The sequence below is a fragment of the Chrysemys picta genome, chromosome 2 (genome assembly GCF_011386835.1).
Source record: "Chrysemys picta bellii isolate R12L10 chromosome 2, ASM1138683v2, whole genome shotgun sequence".
NCBI classification, from domain to species: Eukaryota; Metazoa; Chordata; order Testudines; family Emydidae; genus Chrysemys; species Chrysemys picta.
The window spans coordinates 204,621,680-204,640,412 of record NC_088792.1 but is presented as its reverse complement, the minus strand read 5'-3'; the positions used below and the strand labels follow the sequence as shown (position 1 = coordinate 204,640,412).

At 40.1% G+C, this 18,733-nt stretch overlaps 1 protein-coding gene across 14 annotated transcripts in view; it reads left to right on the top strand.

Moving 5' to 3' along the window:
• PTPRM (protein tyrosine phosphatase receptor type M) overlaps positions 1–18,733 on the top strand; it is a 712,166-nt gene that overhangs the window by 401,297 nt on the left and 292,136 nt on the right. For all 14 annotated transcript variants that reach the window (XM_042843358.2, XM_042843348.2, XM_065585258.1 and 11 more), the window contains 3 exons: positions 7,370–7,678; positions 12,185–12,294; positions 17,998–18,199. In XM_042843358.2, the coding sequence (XP_042699292.2) occupies positions 7,370–7,678; positions 12,185–12,294; positions 17,998–18,199 (621 nt within the window). The remainder of the gene's footprint in view (positions 1–7,369; positions 7,679–12,184; positions 12,295–17,997; positions 18,200–18,733) is intronic.

Genomic DNA, 18,733 nt, shown 5'->3' with positions numbered 1-18,733 from the left:
GGGATTGTGTGGGTTGCAGGAAGAGTGAGAGCAGTGCTGCTGCTACAAGGACAAAGCAGGACAAGAGTCTGAGCTTGGAGATGGGACAGTGGCCCAGGGAGAAGCCTGAGCATGTAGTCCTTATGAGGCTGCCCTGCACGTTAGCATCAGCCACTGCTCTAAAGGAAGGAGGTGCCCTAATCGAGGGCTGAGGAGCCAAGGCTGGAGGAACTGTCAAGACTGTTTATGACTGATGAAGGGAGAGTTCCTTTGCAGCATTTTTGATTTACGCCATACTCCCATTAACTAGTTTGTTCATTTGTTTTCCCAATGACCACGGGGCTTCTGTCCATGCTAATAAAGGTGTTGGTATAGCTCTGTGTATGGGAATGATTCCTTAGTGAGTCCCTACCTCCCCAAATGTGGTAAGAATCCCTAGCAGAAAGGGATGCTCCCATAACACAGGCCTCCTCTCAGTAGGGTGACCACCCATCCTGAATTGGGCAGGACAGTCCCAAAATGCAGAGTTCAAGTCCCGGTCTGAATGACTCTGGAACAGTGTTTGTCCCAGATTCCGTGTGGCGACGCTCCACAACTGCACGAGGCTCAGGGGTAGGGTTACCATATTTTAGTTTTAAAAAAGGAGGACACTCCATGGGGCCCCAGTCCTGCCCCAACTCCGCCCCTGCCCCAAAGTCCCTGCCCCAACTCTGCCCCCTCCCCTGAACGCTCCGCCTCCTGCTCCTCCCCCTCCCCTGCTTCCCACGAATCAAATGTTCGTGGGAAGCCTGAAACAGGGAGGCAACAGGTCAGGTAAGCTGGGGCGGGGTGGGGCGCCGCCCAGTCCAGCCCCCCTGGCCGAGCGGCTTCCTCTGGCAGCCGGCTGGCCTAGACCAAGAGGCTCTGGCCCCGGCGTCTCCCGCCCGGCTCAGCTCGGGCCCTGGGGTGCCGGGCCCTGGGGTGCTGGCCCCCGGCCGAGCACCCCCGGCGCCGCACCGCTGGCCCCTGGCCGAGCACCCCCAGGCTCTCCCTCCCTATTTTCCCGGACATGTCCGGCTTTTTGGGGTTTCCTCCCGGACGGGGATTTGAGGCCCGAAAAGCCGGACATGTCCGGGAAAATCCGGACGTATGGTAACCCTACTCAGGGGTGGTGCCCACATCTTCTTTAGCCCCCTCATCACCACAAGGCCTCGCCTCCTGCTCCTCCTCTCCCCCCTGAGGTGCTGGCCAGGCCAGAAGCTGGAGCCTGGCAGTAGTAAGAGCTGCCCAGGGAACCCAGGCTGTTTTGGGGAGCATTCAAGAGCATTGTGAAAGTGAGGCACCTGGCATTAAAGTAGCAGGAAAGAATGATGACTGCATTTCTTCTAGACCTCTGCAGCGAGAATGTTTGAAGCAGTACTTTTTATAGGCATGTGTAAGAAGTAAAATGAGGATCTTGCGTCTGTGTTATGGATTGAGTCCCAGTGATTTTTGTGTGTTCTAGTGGGGAAATGTTGACATAACCATGGTATGTAGCAGCCCCCAATAATGGGATTGGTAAAAATCATAGAATATGTTCACTAATACAGAACGATTTGCTGGGTCAGGGAGGTGTGTTCTGTTGACACACAACTTTATCTGGAATGGTGAATTTGGGAACAGTTGTTACTATACTGTGGAATAACAAAAAGAAACAAGTAACTGCTGCTATTTGTTTTGCTAAATCAATCCATCTTTTTTGCACCATATGAGATTCAGCATTGTTAGCAGACTTTAAAAGTCACGTCAGGGAACACTGAAGAATGGTCATGTCATAGAGATAAAGGACAGTGTAATATCCCTTGCCCACACTTTCCAGAGAAGCAGTGATTGAGGATGGAATAACAGAAATCCTTGTAACTGGAGAAACCATGCTGAAGGTTAAGTGGTGAAGACAGAGAGGGGATAAAATAGGTTTGAAAGAGGAATTGTCAGATTTTGTTCTTTACATTTTGGCAAAATAATCCTAGGTAAAAGAAAGGGAAAATGTGATTTGCAAAGAAGACTGAAACTGCATTTCATGTTCCTGATCTCTTAAAATAAAAGACACTAATTAACCTCTTTAAGGTAGCACTCATCCTATCCATACTATTAAAATCCTCTTATAGGATGTCTGTGATTAAATAACAGTAATTCTTCCAAATTAATGACCAGATCCTGCAAATCCTTAACTGCCTTCTTTTGTAAGTACTAATCACATGAGTTTGCAGAATTGAACCCCATGGCCAGATATTCAGCTCATGTAATAGTGGTGTGTTTCTATTGAACTAAATAAAGTGATGCCAGTTTACACCAGCTAAAGATATGGTACATTATTTCATTTCCCATCCTGCATTCTCTGAGCTTCCTTGGCAGATTAAAAGGGTGGGAAAACTCAGGTTTCATCGTAAGAGCTGTTAAATCATGTACTATTTTAAACAAAGGAAAGCTCTTTTTAAAATGTCTTGTTGATGAACACACACAAGAATAATTACAGTATAACAATCAGTCCATCACAGTTGAATGTGGTCTTTCATGAAACCATTTTCCCAGGTTTGTAAACAGCTTCAAACAGCATCCTTTTCAAGCACATACAAATTAGAAAAAGTCAGATTACAGGAACTGAAGGATAAAATATTGTACATAGTAATTCAATCCTTGCTGTTGACCAGAGTTTGAGACTCCTCATAAAAATTGAGACTGTAAGAAAGAAAGAGAGAGCGAAAGAAGTTGCAACATTTTAGCAATTGTTTCAGGAGATACACCATATTCCCCTGCCTATTGTATCCCTGTATGCAAGGTAAAGAGTATGAGTTTTTTATTATTAGAAAATGTTTATTTTAATTTTTTTATTTAACTTGTTGAGTTTATCTGAAGAGAATTCCGAAATCTCCATCTCTACTTAGCAACCATCTTCACAGCTACAATGTGGCCCTGATCCAACAAAGGACTAAAGAGCCTGATCTCACTGAAATCAGTGGCAAAATCCCATTGGCTTCAGTGCTGCAGAGCAAGCCCTTAGAACATATGCTTCAAGTTAAACATGTGAGTTGTCCCATGTTTAAAGTTAAGCACCTGCTTAAGGGTGTTCCTAGATCAGGGCCACAGTGAGCAGGAGCTTGCAGGATCAATTCAAGACCAAGGTGTCTCTCTGCTTATCTCTTCTCCCTCACCCCCAGAATTCTAGTATCTGAGTGCCATACTAAGATTCATAAAATTATGCTCAGCACCCTGACACCCAGGGAAGCTTCATTTTCCCCCCATATTACAGGTAGGGAACTGAGGCACAGAGACATTAAGGGTATGTCTACACTGCAATAAAAACCCCACCGCTGGCCAGTGCCAACTGAGTCAGGCTTGCGGTGCTCGGGCGAAGGGGCCGCTTATGTTCATGGTAGACGTTCGGGCTTGGGTTGCAGCCCAAGCTCTTGGGGACACTCACCTTGTAAGTGTGGGGCAGACGTCCCGTGCAGGTACTCCATAGGGGAGGCATCCAGTGACCATATAAATGGCCTGGGAAAGAACTTTAAAAGGAGGTGCTGGTTAAAGGAACAGAACAGGAGGGAGGGGGTTGAGGCGTCTATGAATGGTATGGCAGGGAGCCAACCACCCCTTTCTTATAGCCCACCTTAAACCTTCTACAAGGGTGGGGGGTCGATGGTAAGGTCCCAGCCATGAATGGCTGGGGTACCTGGATGAAAAATGAAGAGGGGGCTGGTGGAAGCCCCTGGACAGCTATTGAATGAACGTGGAGTTGGCTGCAATGTACACTTTTAACTGCCGGTAGTCCCAGACATCTAATAATAAAGTTACGTCCTGATTAAATCCATATCAGGAGTCTCCTGTCCTTCTTTTCGTAGAGCCAGACAAAGTGCTGTTGGTGTAATAGGAGGTAACGTTTGGAGTTCCAGAGAAATGAGCAGTGAATTGAACCTGCAATGGAAATTGCTACTATCAGTCAGTTTCTGCTCCATATTCTCAGGAAAACACTGCTGAATGTAGAAGATGCTAGGATCACTGATTAAATGGGATGCTAAAGTGCCAGGGGCTAGAACTGGGCTTGCTGGTCCCTCAGGTCAGAGCTGCAACTGTCAGACTTCACTGCTTGATACCCAGCTGAAACTGGCAGAAAGAGAGCAGTATGAAAAATGCTGCAGGCACCATCAGGGGAATTGGTAAGAACTACCTGACTAAACTTCAGGCATGACAGACAGTGCACTCCTTAGGGAAGCAATCCTACTCTCTTATCATGAGTCAGTAGACCCAGATTGTCCCAGCTTGCCTCATGATTCATGCCAATGGGGCCTATCATAATAGCCAGAATACTGAGGAACAACATAATGTCAGTTTATCCAGGGAGCTGCAGTGTGAGTAGAAGGGTCTAGCATTGTAATCGCCACAAGAAGAGTTTTACCAAGTGCAAAGAAAACAAATGTTTAGCCATTAGTTGTAGTCTTCCATTTGTGACAATATAATTAATTACCCTATTACCTAACCCTATGAGATTTGTATGTTGCATATAAAATTATGGTAATGGCATGTAAACCTTATGTTGGAAATACTGTATTTGTCTTCTAGTCTAAGAAATGTGGTTTGAATTCTGATTAGCACTGTGAATTATGACGTTGCCAATTTATGCAATACAGTGTAGTTCTAGGACAATGGCCTTCATGAGCTGCAGGGATCATCAGTGCAGCTCTCAAGAGCACAAAAGCAAATGTCACTACTGAATTTCTAATTTGTGCTTTTTCACTTCATTTAAAGTTGGGAATTGACCCATCAGAAAGAGTGAATGTAAAAATCCCACTGAAAACTAAAACAAGGTATGATTATCATAAAATCTTAGTTAAGTTGAATCTCAGTTTTACAAAATAGCAGCAAAATTCATACCCTGATTCCTCTTGCGTTACTGCACCAGGGTGCATCAGTCATTCTCCTAGTACCCTGAATATATTTCACTTCAGATATCCAAAGGATCAAGTGAACACACTTCCACATTATTAGAAGCCATGTGCTGTGCTTTAGGTGTTAGTACCATATAAATGAAAATGTTACTTTAGGTATATACAAGGTAGGGCACTTCCAGATTAGCTTCGCACCTACCTGTTGGTGCTAAGCTATTTTGGATCTTGATAGAGTAGCTGTTTCCTTTGACCACTGTATACAGGTCCATATTTTAGTTAACAGTGAAAAAATTGACCTGACTTTTGGGTTTAAAACACAAAGTGAAATCAAACCCTAGTTTCCTTTGGAGTTCAAAAAGTTCTAATCAGCGTTTTCTTCTAGTTTTTCATACGTATTGTGTACACTTAGTTGGTTCCAACCACAAATGGCAGTGGAAGTTCCAAAATGTCAGAAGAAATGCTGTTCTTTCAGTATTCCCAGCTCAATCTGAATCAAAATGCTGCAAATTGAGATAGGAATTAAGAGAAGAGCACCTTTTCTCAGGAGATTTCTGGCTAAATTGTGTAGACATAAAAGTTCAGCAAAATGTTGGGCCCTTATCCACACTGATTTTTGGGGGGGTGAGGGAGGGTTATTTCTCACTAGTCTTAATGTGGTAGCATACAAAACTTAAACCCAATGGTCCAAATTCACAGCTGGAGTAAATGACCTTAGTCACTGAGTGAAGTGAATGGAGTCATACCAGGTTACACCAACTGAGGATTTGGCCCAAAGAGTCTAGTCACTGGATGTGGGGTAATGTATTATTTAGTTACAATCATTCTGGTGTCTGGTTGCCAGATAACAAATGCAATGTGAAACTTATTGGCTACATTAAAAAATATTCTGCAAAGCTAGTCAAAACTATGTAGTTCATCAACAATTAATAAATGAATATCTGAAAGATTTAAAGGAAGCAGGGGTTATCTATTTTTTCACAGCAATAAAAAGCACGAAGGAAAAAACATTAAGATCTTTGTAGGTTATACAGAGAGCATGCAATATCTTAACACCTTTTCTTGAAGGAGTTAAGGTAGAGATGAATAATATCTTTAAAGAAATATATTTAGAATGCAGGGATCTTATTAACAGGTAAAAGTGATGAAATTTTGAGGAAAGTGTTTAGAACATTCTTGGTGAAGACATGTTGATTAATAAACATAAGAGAGGGAAGATGCATATTAATTTGTTTATGTATGAGAGGTTTCTAGCTCATTAAAACTCTTCTGAGCATTTAACTAGTGAAGCAATAGATAAAGCTAGACATTGGCTTTAATCTTGTTGAGGGCTCCAATATGAAAAGAAAGATTATTGCTAAATATGTGTAATAGCTCCACTAATGACGTGTTTTGCATACATAGTTAATTCACTAAAAATGCAGGGCAAATGGAGGCCAACATAGTGCTGTTCTGTGATGGAAATTTGGGTTCATTTCCCATCCCAGTCTCTCATTGCTTGTGCCAGTGTGAGTGGAGAGAGTGTTGATTCTCTAAGCAGCATCCTTTGATCAAGTAGCAGCTAGTCTTCCTTTGCTTTGCATGCAGCCATATATCCCTGGGCTATGATCTTATCAGATCAGAAGGTTATCGGATCAGAGGGTTGCTCTTGTCCAGACGTTGGTTTGGAGATCCAAGGGAAAACCCAGGTGTGTGACTCAGGTTTCATGTTTTCCCTCTGAATCTTTACTGAACAAATGTCCTAAAATGGTATCTTGTGCTGCTTAATTTACCATCTTTTGGATGAGATATAAAACCAAAGCCTTGACTCCTTGTGATCATTAAAGAAACTATGGCATATTTGCAAGAACTAGGAGTATTTGCTTCGGGTCCTAACTGGATTGCTTGTTGATTAATTGCATTCTGTCTAACTGATTGAAAAAAAAAAAGAGATGAATAAAGAAATTACTTTTAAAAATCAATGTTTTTCTGTATTAAAAACTCTCCTTGGGGAGAAGTTTGTCATTTACTGGAAAGTTTCCCTTTAAAATTACCTTCTGCTTTATATATTTGCTTTACTTTTCAATGTCTTTCTTACTTTAAAAGTGCTAGCACAAATATAAGAAAGTGAATGTATTAACTAACATACTTCTAAATTCTGTAAAGGCAATTTGACATCATAGAGGTTCTTTATTAACATTTGTTTCTCAATTTTCATCTTTTCATTTAAACATATATTTAAAGGTTTTCGTTATACTCTCTTTTTATCTGTCTTGTATTGTATCTTCTCTTGTTTTCTTTATCAAAGATACTTCTCCCTTCTGTGATCAATGATTGCTCTGATTTAAAAAAATCAAAATATAATAATCAAATCTGTTTTTATTTTCCTTTCACACTGTCCTAGCGTTGTGTGTATATTCACAAGGATATAATACAGAACTGTGTAACAGTTTCTTCTCTTAGACAGTAATATGCACAAATAGTACATCACAATCATATGGATATTTTTACAGATCCCATGCGTGGGCCACGAAAACTAGAGGTTGTGGAGATCAAATCCCGGCAAATCATTATTCGTTGGGAGCCATTTGGATATAATGTAACACGTTGCCATCGGTATAACCTCACAGTCCATTACCGCTACCAAGCTGGAGGACAAGAGCAAGTCAGAGAGGAAGTAAGCTGGGATACGGAAAGTTCACACCCGCAGCACACGATTACCAATCTGTCACCCTACACAAACGTCAGTGTAAAACTGGTTCTCATGAATCCAGAAGGACGAAAAGAAAGCCAAGAACTTGTAGTACAAACTGATGAAGATGGTGAGTTTTTACATTTACTACTTTGAACAAATATATTAAAAAATATATTCAGCTTCCAACCATTAGATCTCATTATGCCCTTTTTTGCTAGATTACTATCAGAAATCTCTTCCATGTGGGCATTTATATACCATGGTCAAGTCAATTCTCTACCTTCTATTTGATAAACTAAAGAGATTTTCTTGTCTCATTATAAGGAATGTTCTCCAGATCTCAAAATAATTTTTGAAACTCTTTTCTGAACACTTTCCAATTTTTCAACATCCTCTTTGAAATGTAGACGCCAGAATTGGACATAACAGTCTTGATAATGCTCTGAGCAGAGGTAATAGCATCTTCTTAATCCTACTTGATATTACCCTGCTTGCATCCAGGGATTGCATTAATTCTCTTTGCTCCAGCATGCTACTGGCAGCTCATGTTCAGCTGTTATCCACCATAACTCCTACATTCTTTTCAGTGTCACCGTACTCCAGGATACAGTTTTGCACCCTGTAAGTGTGACCTGCATTGTTTGTTCCTAGATGTATAACCTTGGTTTTGGCTCTATTAAAATGCGATTTGGAAAGTGACCCAGAAAGCTTTGTATAACTGATCTGTCCTTTCATTATTTACCACACAATTAATTTGTGTGCCATCTGCAAATTTTTAATGCAATGATTTTTAATTTTTTTGAGATTATAAATATTACAAACAGTTATTGCATTGGGTCAGAAACAGATACCTATAAGACTCCACTGGAAGCACCCTTATTTAACAATCATTTCCCATTTACAATTAATTTTTGAGATCTACCAATTAACCAGTTTTTAGCTATTCAATGTATGCTACACTGATTTTGTATAGTGCTATTTTTTAAATCAGACTTATGAAAGGCACATGACATTCTACGTATATTCTGTCAACAGTTATCTCTATCAACCAAACTACTTATCTCATCAAAACTTGTATCAAGTTTGTTTGACAAGCCCTATTTCCCATTAAACTGTGTTGATTGGCATTAATTATGTAACATTCTTTACTGATTGTGTCCCATATCAGCCATTCTGTGATTTGCCCAGGATTACCAGCCTATAGTTATCCAGATCATTCAGTTTACCTTTTTTAGGTATTGATATAACATTTACTGATTTCCAGTTCTCTAGAACTTACCCAGCGTTCCAAGGCTTGTTAAAAATCAACACCGAAGGTTGAGAGAGCTTTTCGGCCAGTTCTTTTAATCATTGGTGTCATATGAGGACTGCAATTATCATGACTATATTTGTTGTTATAGTATTTGTGCATGCATTTTTGCAAATACAGTTCTAAAAACATGGCCCTAAAATGCATAGAGAGAGAGATCAATAGACATTTGCAGTAAGCTCCAGTAGCTACTCTGTATAAATCCATCCGTAATGCAACAAGGAATATCATTAGCCCAAATCATTATCATTGTACTGCTCTGTGGTGCATTTTTAAAAGAGACACATGATTGTTTCCCGTATTTCCATTTACATGAATAGCTTGCCTTTTAACAGAGGAACACTAAAACATTTTTTCTGGCCAATCAGTTGTTCACTGCAGAATTGCAAAAGTCCTCTTATTTCTCAAGAGAACGTGGCTGTTCAGGGATGAATTACTCTGTTGTCTTGAAGTAAAGCCCCTTTTTTTCTTGCAGTCAGGATACTTTACATATTATGAAGACCAAAAAATAACATATATTTGCTATTTCCAAATATTCTTAGTTAGAAACAACAATAGCAGAAGACTGAAAGGTTCAGATCCTACAAAACCAAATCAAAAACATATATATCGGTAATTATGTCAGGAAAGTTTTAGTGTCTGTGTAGATCAAGGTAATTCCTTAAACCTAAAAACCAAGACCCCATCCCTACTAATTACTCCAAACCTCTTCTGCCCCCTCCTCAAAAAGCCAAAACACCATGCTGTCTTTTTATTGACTGCTGCATGTCTCAGCAAAGACAGGAACTGGAGGAAACAGAATTTAAACCGTTTCAAAATGTACAATTACCATGATATAGAATAGCCCATAAAAGCCCAGATCCTAGAAATTGTTCTGGAAAAACTTGGAGATTGGATCTACCGTAATTGCAAAGAACACACTCCTTTTTCTTTTAGGTACATTTACCCGTGCTCCAAAAAGAGACTAGAAAGAGAGACTCCTTTAATTTAAGGATGAAATGGCCCTTTTTCTTAGGCAGCCATTTTTACATCATGTTATTTAACGTGTTATTTGACAAGATTCAGCACTCTTTGATTTTCTATTACAAATAACTTATTGAAAAGAAGGCGTAGAAGAAAGGTTTGTATCTACACTGAATTACACTGTGCCATGCATGTTGATTTTGCAAGATATTTTGACATGCACCCGCAGATTGAAGTAAAGGAGCAAGTTTTTACCTTGCAAAAGTAGTCATGTTCCAATACCTAATAATTTTCAATTTACAAAGAGTCATGCACGTCATAGAAATTGGAGTTAGGGCTTGTCCACGGAGACTGTGTGGCAAGCCACTGTAGCCTGCTGTGCATTAAGGTGCCGGGTGGACCCTGTTACTGCACACTAAAAGTTCCATAGTGCCCTCTGCAACAACACTATGTCAGAGTGCACTATGAAACTTTTATTATGTGGCACCAGGGTTCACTCCTCGACTTAGTGCATTGTAAACTAGTGCTCTATACGTTCACACTGTGGCTTGCCATGCACTAACTCACCATATGGACAAGCTCTTAGAAAAGACATACTCCTCTAGTCCATCTTTCTGACAATACGGGACCATTCCTTAACAGTGTATTTTTTAGTCAGATTCAGTTTTAAATGACCCAATGGAAATGGCTTCTGCCATCTAATATAATTAATTATGAAATAGGGTCATCTCAAATTTTCCTTTTCTTCCTTTAATCCCATTACTCTTAATTAACCCCCCAAAACATAATTTATCCCTCTCCTTAGGGTTTACATCCTTCAGACATTTGTAGATGGTGGTCATACTGATTTTTCTTACTCATAATTTAGCCAACCTATGGTTAGTTCTCATCTCTTTCCCCAATCACTTTGACTCCAGATCTTAATCAGTGTTGGTGCTGTTCTCCAAATTGCCTCCACTTTGTGAGCAGGCTTCAGATAGTGAGCTGCCTATACTGAAGTCAGCATTATATAGATGTAGTCTTGCCAGTTCATATCATATAGGGGCAAGCAAATTGAGAAACCTTCTTCTGTGGCCTCAGAGTCCATCTTGGCAGCAGAACCTGAACAGTTCTTCTGTGTAAGGGATGGATTTGAGGAAGCATGGGGTAGCCTGCACGGAGTGGAGTCCTGTTCCACACAAGCTTCCAGTCTGGCAGTGTGCAGGGATGGGAGGGGTTAGTGAATAGCTAGACCATGCGTGGGGAGGAGTTAAAGGATTCATTGCTAAACAAATTATCCCATTATTTCCCCGTTAGGGAAGACTGAGAAAAAAATTTCAATCATTGGGTCCATAGCCTCCACCTTCTATCCTCATGTATCTGGTCAGTGCCTGGCACAGCTACTTAGGTTGGACTCTGGATCCTTGTGCTACATAGAGGAGTGTGTATACTCCGTGTGCATTTTCCTGCTCGGAATACTGTGTTCTGGGGGTTCTACTAAGGTGAGTGTGGGAAAGCAAACTGCTGCAGAGGTAGGAGGAGGCAATATTAGATACCTGACACTTCTGATAATGCTGATTCTTCAGTCTTGGGTGTCTCATGCAATAAGAGGCCTTAAGAAAGGTGCCCGGTCTTCAGATTGTCGTCATCACTGTTTCCTACCGCCCACTCTATTGTAAGGCTTCAGTCCTAATGACAGCCAGCATCGTTGTCCAAATACCATGTGTGACACTGTAGCCCTTATACAGGCTAATTACAGTACCTTAATCTACTACAACAGTGCCTTATACCTCAGTATATTTATATATGTTATAGGTGAGTGTTTCATATATTTCTAGTTTAGGAAATTTGTAGGATAGTGGCTAAGGAAAAGGTACTGAATATTGACTTGTAAACAAGACACTTCACTTAAGTCCTAGCAAAAAAGCCAAATTCCCCACCTTTTTCATCAATGATATTTTACTGGAAAAGCGTTATGTTCCCTGCTGTTTCTCTGTTTTAGACTGTAGTGTTCTGCAAGTGGCACATACGTTTGTACTTCTTCCTTAACAGCTGTATCCATTAACAGTTGAAAACCTCATTGATAATGTTAGCTTCATTCTATGGGGAAGAGATAGTGACTGTTATTTCCTAACAGGCACGTAATCTGTTATACCCCTGTTATAGCCAGGGAGAAAGAGAGAAGAGAGAAGGGTTGCACAGGATCTGTTTAACAATTTGCCAAAGAGTATTTATACCTGCAGCATGTAAACTGTTATACTCAACAGGGGATTGAAACCTGATGAACTGGTATCATGCCTAGAGAATGTAAATGTTAGTTTGAGCATCTCTATATGCTACTTTCCAAAATAGTACTTTTTTCTTTTCTTTCCTTTTCATTAGTCCCAAGTGCTGTACCACTTGAATCAATCCAAGGAAGTACTTTTGAGGAGAAGATTTTTCTTCAGTGGAGAGAGCCAGTGCAAACATATGGTGTGATCACTTTGTATGAGGTAGATATTTTTTATCATGGTTTCTCACACACACATTTTTTATCATGGTTTCATTTTTACCTACAATTTTAATGTATTGGCATCCTGTTGATAAAAGTATTTTCTTGAAAATGTGTGTAGATTTCAGAGCCCAAACTCCCATAAAAAAGTTGTGTAGAATGTATCCAACAAATTGTGCTGTGCTTGGTTGATTGTCCATACTGCATGTCGGACTGAGGCACGTAAAGAGGCAATGTGGTCTAGTGAACTGGGCATTGGACTAGGAATCAAAAGACCTGGATTCTGTCCTTGGCTGCCACCAACTTGCTGTGTGCCTTTATGCACCTCACCTGTCTATGGCTCTGATCCCACTCTCCGATTCCACCGTTATCGGTCTTGCCTATTTCGATTGTAAGCTCTAGGGGCTGAATATTAGTTATATCATGTACTTATTTATTTAGTCCCTGATACAGTAAAGCAATTAAACATGTGCTTAAGTCCCATTGACTTCAGTCGAACTTAAGCATCCTCAAGTCCTTTGGGGGTGACAGTTGATAAGAGATTTAGAAATGGGAGGAAAGGCACTAAATAAGTTTAAAATACACCTCTACCCCAATATAACGTGACCCGATATAAACATGAATTCGGATACAATGCGATAAAGCAGTGCTCGGTGGGGGGGGGGGGCTGCGCACTCCGGCGGATCAAAGCAAGTTCGATATAACACGGTTTCACCTATAACACGGCAAGATTTTTTTGGCTCCGGAGGAGGTAGAGGTGTATTACCTAGGCTGAAACGAAACACACTTTAAAATACTGTATTTCTTTGAGAAATTTGGCCATGTCTTGTACATTTACAGGAAACAATTCAAACATTAAAAGAAGAGCGTAATTGGTATAAGATAATTAAAAATGAAAATGATGATTGAATTTATTAAAAATGCAGATATTTCTTTGAAAATGGTCCCAGTTAGAACACAAGCTGACAACACAAATAAAATCTAATGCAGGAGAAAATTACTGGAACCGAGGATGGCACTGGGTTACTATACCTGAGGATGCCACTTGCTAACCCTGTGAGATATATTGTTCTATTTAGTAATATAGATCAAATATTTGAATGATAGAAGGGTAGATCTTAGAGTGAATTGTTAAAAAGAAAAAAATGGAAGAGATAATAGTAGTGACAGTCATCATCACATTTATGTGGGACTCATTTCAGGAAGCCTATTGTAATAGAAACAAGCAGGTGCAATTTAAAAAAAAATAAGCTAGCATTTTTTAATGCAAATTCAACAAAATTACATGTTGTTAGGTTTCTAAAAATTGCTGTTCTTCCTCATATGGAACCTTTGCCTGAATACCTTTCAGAAAAACTGACAAAGGACTGTACAGATTAAGCTGTCAGACAGTAATCATTGTTAAACCTCTTACCTGACCTTACTACTAAATTGGTATTGAAATGCTTAAGAGAGAGAGAGGAAGCGAAAGATACAGTAAAAGAAAAGAGTTAATTTGAATGCTAAACTATTGATGCTGTTTTGCAGGCTGTTTTATTATGAAAGGTTATGATAATGTATGGCTTGGTTTTGGTAGAGCTAACTTTCATAATGTCGCAAACTAAACAATTGCACATCTTCCTCAATGATCAGAATATTTTAATTGATACATATTTTAGAATCTTTGCTGATTTTACACCTGACTGGTACAGAAATATGTACAATATTGTCAAACTTTCTGCCTAAAAACACACAGGCATAACCTTATTGCTGAGTAATTTGTGCCCCGTGGCGTAGCTCTCTCCTTAATACATGCCTGTAACTTACATCAACTGTAGTAGGTGTTGCATAGGTGCGTTCATTGAAAGGAGAATAATAGACCAACTTGTAATGTTCATGGGAAATTTCAAGCTTCTGCATTTCTCAGAACAAACAAGCTTCTGTACTTCTCAAACAACTCAGAATTCTAACAATGAAAAAAAGAAATAGATCAAATAAAATATTAATACCTTTCCGTGCTTGGTGTTAATCAAAAGTGCAGTTACAGTGGGAATAGGATAAGCAACATAAATCAGATTAAATTAAGAAAAAGTAACTAAGTATAAATACTGATATCAGCAGTTTGATTCAGTGACACCAGGTCTTGCTCTTTCTGCAAATCCCGGTTAAGGTGGTGGACCTGATCAGGTGGCTGAATACAAACTACAATTCACCAGACACAATTGAAGACTCTTATTTGCTTGCCTGGGTCTAGTTCAGTGGCTCTCCAGCCTGTTGCTTATGAGTCTGAGATGTGACACAAAGTGTTCTGTTCCTTAGAGGCACTCTGGATAACAGGGGAGCCTGATGTGGTGGTGAAGAAAGTTTTCTTAACCCACTTCTAGGGCAAAGGGAAAAACCACACAAAGTTATCTTCTTCTTAAATGCCAATGAGAGGGGAAGAGAGGAATTCCCACTATAAACAGCAGGACAGAGAGAAAATATAGCGTAGAGATGAATAAGATCTTCATGATTCATCAGGCTTTTATGCAGTTGTCTTCAAAAATACCGTAGAACCTCAGTTACGAACACCTCGGAAACTGAGGTTGTTCGTAACTCTGAACAAAACATTGTGGGTTATTTTTTCAGAAGTTTACAGCTGAACATTGACTTAATACACCTTTGAAACTTTATTATGCAGAAGAAAAATGCTGCTTTCCCTTTATTATTTTAGTAGTTTGTTTGACACAGAACTGTACTATATTTGCTTCTTTTATTTATTTATTTTTGGTCTCTGCTGCTGCCTGATCAGGTACTTCCGGTTCCAAACGAGGTGTGGGGTTAACTGGTCAGTTCGTAACTCTGGTGTTTGTAACTCTAAGGTTCTACTGTAAAACAAACCTGAATCTGCCTTTAAACTAGGTGAAACAATCTGCAACTTCCAGGTAGCCACTTATGTTTCTGGTGGAGAAAACTGTGGAATGAAAATATCAAGGGTCCAGTTCACCACTAGTGTAATTAGGTGCAAATCCACTGATTTCAACACTGTTTGAAACTCAGAACCTCAGTGAGTAAGAGACAGAATTTGGAAGACAAAATGGTTCTAACATGTTATGAGGGTTTATGCCCCTCGTTACAGGGCAGCACGGCCTAGTGGCCAGAATCCACAGAATTGCCCTTGGTCACAGGACAGCACAGCCTAATGGCCAGAGTCCATAGAAGTAGCCCTCATTGCAGGGCAGCACAGCCTAGTGGCCAGAATCCATAGAATAAGCCCTTGTTGCAGGGCGGCACGGCCTAGTGGCCAGAGTCCATAGACTTGCCCCTGGTTACAGGGCAGTAGGACCTTACTACTGGCTCCGCGGGGGGGTCCTACCGAAACACGCTGAGGCTCACCGGGGGCAAGGCACCAGTCCGTTACACACACACACACCCCCGGCTCGCTTCCTACTGGCTTGGGAGTTGGGGTCTCCCACGAATCCCAAGGTTCTCTGGGGGTCTCCGGGTCCATTGCCTCCCCTGGTTTCTCCTGCAATAGGAGTTCATGCCGGCTTGTAGAAGCCTCCATTCCCAGCAACTTCAAGAGTGTTGACTGGTCTTCCCCAGGAGCTTCCCAGTCAGGTCCTTCCCCAGCAGCCGCCAGCCCGGACTTAGCTGAATTCCCTCCTTTTATACTCCCAGAGCACTTGGAACATGCCCAGTACGAACGGGGCGGGACTTCCTCCATCAGAGCTACTGGTCTGACACCGCTGGGGCTAGTGTGGGGTGGGGCTGCCTTGTCACACATGTGTAGACATGTCTACATAAAGCTCTTTTTATTTCCGCCCCATTTCCCACCATTGCCAACGTCATTGCAGCAGTCCAGTTGGTGGCAATGAAAGGAGTGCTACCTGTATGCAGGATTCTAGCCAGCCCACCAACATTTTAAGCAAGGTTACCTAAACCTGGTAAGAGTGAAAAATTGCTGTCACTCCTTTTTCCATGTTAACCTTCCCACTGCTGCTGCCATCTGTAAAGGTGCCCTGGTCTCAGCACTGTTGGGAGAATTTTCAGAAAAAAAAAATCTTGAGTAGGTAAAGCTTTACTGAATGATAGCAGGAGTGTAATGTAAATACTGCGAGAACAAATGTATGCTTAGTTTCCTCAAGCAAATCACTTTTTGTTAAATGAACAAGTTGCTTATGAGCTGTGAAAGAGCTTGTGTTTTTGTAGTGCATTCTCCTGATAGCTAATCTAGTACAATAAACATAATTAATAGCTATAGCTCTACCACAGGGGTCACAGAATCTGTGACCTCCTGTGTATTTTAAATAAAACTGGGCTGAGTCATTGGGAAATCCAGCTAAAACCCACCATATCTGGTGGCTCTACCACTCTCTCTGCCTCCCCACAGACTCCATGGGAGGAGGGTTTTTTTAGATCAGTCCTTGCTCAGGGAATTTCAGGAGACTAGATTAGTCCTAACGAAAGTGTAGCCAAGTTTTTTGGGGGGCACTAATACCTGTCCTCAGCATTTTATTGACACTAGACTAGATGTATTATGTAAAATTACATTTTTCACTGATTCAGAGATTTTAGGAAATTATAGATATTTAACTGCAGTAGGAAGGATTAGTATTGTACCTGAGTGAGTGCCAGTTCCCCATCTATAAAAATTTACATAATACCTCACAGAGATATTGTGAGCATAAATAAATTAAACATTGTGAAGTGATTTGTGAGCTACTGATGAAAAGAACTATATAAGGAATAATAATAATATTATTATGTACTGTATCTGTCATTCAGACCCTTGATTAATATACACAGCATACACTTTTTCTTCATGTTTCTAGCTAAATATTCCTTCAGATAAGTTCTATAAATATAACAATGTCAATTTTCATTGTATATAATAGCAACGCTGGAGTTATGTATAAATCTACTTATTTAAAAGCAAAAAAGGGGGGAATCAATTTTACATTTTTTTTAATGAGTTCCTTGTTTTTAAATTATCCTGTTGTTGTAGCTCATAGATGTTAAGTTGCCAGTAGAAACACTGCACACTACATTACTATGAACTTGTATTGCTATTTTAATGAAAACAAGTAACAGTATTTGAAAGGAAGGAACGAAAAATGAGGGATATATTTTGCTGATATTTAACATTTTTTTCCCAAAATGGGAATCTGAGTTTCATGCAATGCAATCACAACCTGAAGAATTACAATGCAGCAATTATAAGACATGAGCTTCAGACTGAAGCATAAGTGTCACCCACTTTGTGAGGCATTCACTTAAAACTGCCCTTGTCATCTTGTGAGGCTAATCTTATTCAGTGCAAAGTGTAATTATATTCAGACAGCTTAGAAATGAGGCTACACCTTTGTCACTTGCGTATCTGTTTTTGCTTGTTGTGTGTTTTTTTGTTGTTTTTTGTTGTTGAAAACCAACAGTAATATGGTTTCAGAAAAATGACATTGTGAAAGCCAGCAACTTAAAGGTATTAACTTAAGCCTGAACCCATCCTTTACAGTTGTAATCTAGCTGCCTTTAAATCCCTGTATCTATAAAAGTAATAACTCATAACAGTTTTGGCTGAGTTCCTGTGTCCCTTCATTGGATTCAGGATTTGAGGAGTATAAGGGAGGAAGATTGCTTATCATAAAATGTCTGACAGTGCATACATCAGAAGGGTTTATGGGATAAAGATACAATCTTTGTCCATCTGCTCAAGATATTTTATAACTTTCTTATTCTTTTGCAGATCACCTACAAGGCTGTCAGTTCCTTTGACCCAGAAATAGATTTATCGAATCAAAGTGGGCGAGTTTTGAAGCTAGGAAACGAAACTCATTACCTTTTTTTTGGACTGTATCCTGGGACCACCTATTCTTTTACCATTAGAGCCAGCACAGCCAAAGGATTTGGACCTCCAATCACGAACCAATTCACAACTAAAATATCAGGTATTATATTAAAGTAATGACTATTTCTGTTTTCTTACTATGATAACCATTATTTTCTTTGTTATTCACCTCTCTTTTAATGCTTTACAGGCAATTTGTCAGAAAGATAAAATCAGTTTTCTTCCTTGAAAGCACCAGACAAACTGATATATATTTATGTATTTGAATAATTTTCAGGTGCTTGAAGATCAGTTAGAACATACACAGTTTTTGAAGTACTGATTCAGAATCATGCAACTTATCACCCAAGAAAACATGTGATTTATATGCCTTTGGAGTCAGTCCCAGCTGCTGCTGCTTGCAAAATTTTGCATAGGGTTTTTTGGACATGAATCTGAGACAGTTTCATTCAGAGCTCATTCAGCCTCAACGTGATTCTAAATTATTACAGTAACAGTGCTGGAAAATCTCTTTAATGTGGCATGAACAATTGAGAGTACAGCAGAAATGCTCCATGTCTAGCACTCGCTTAGGAAGTGTAGTGAATTGCCACGCTGCACACATTCCTAACAGGCAGGTTGACTGAGGCAGATT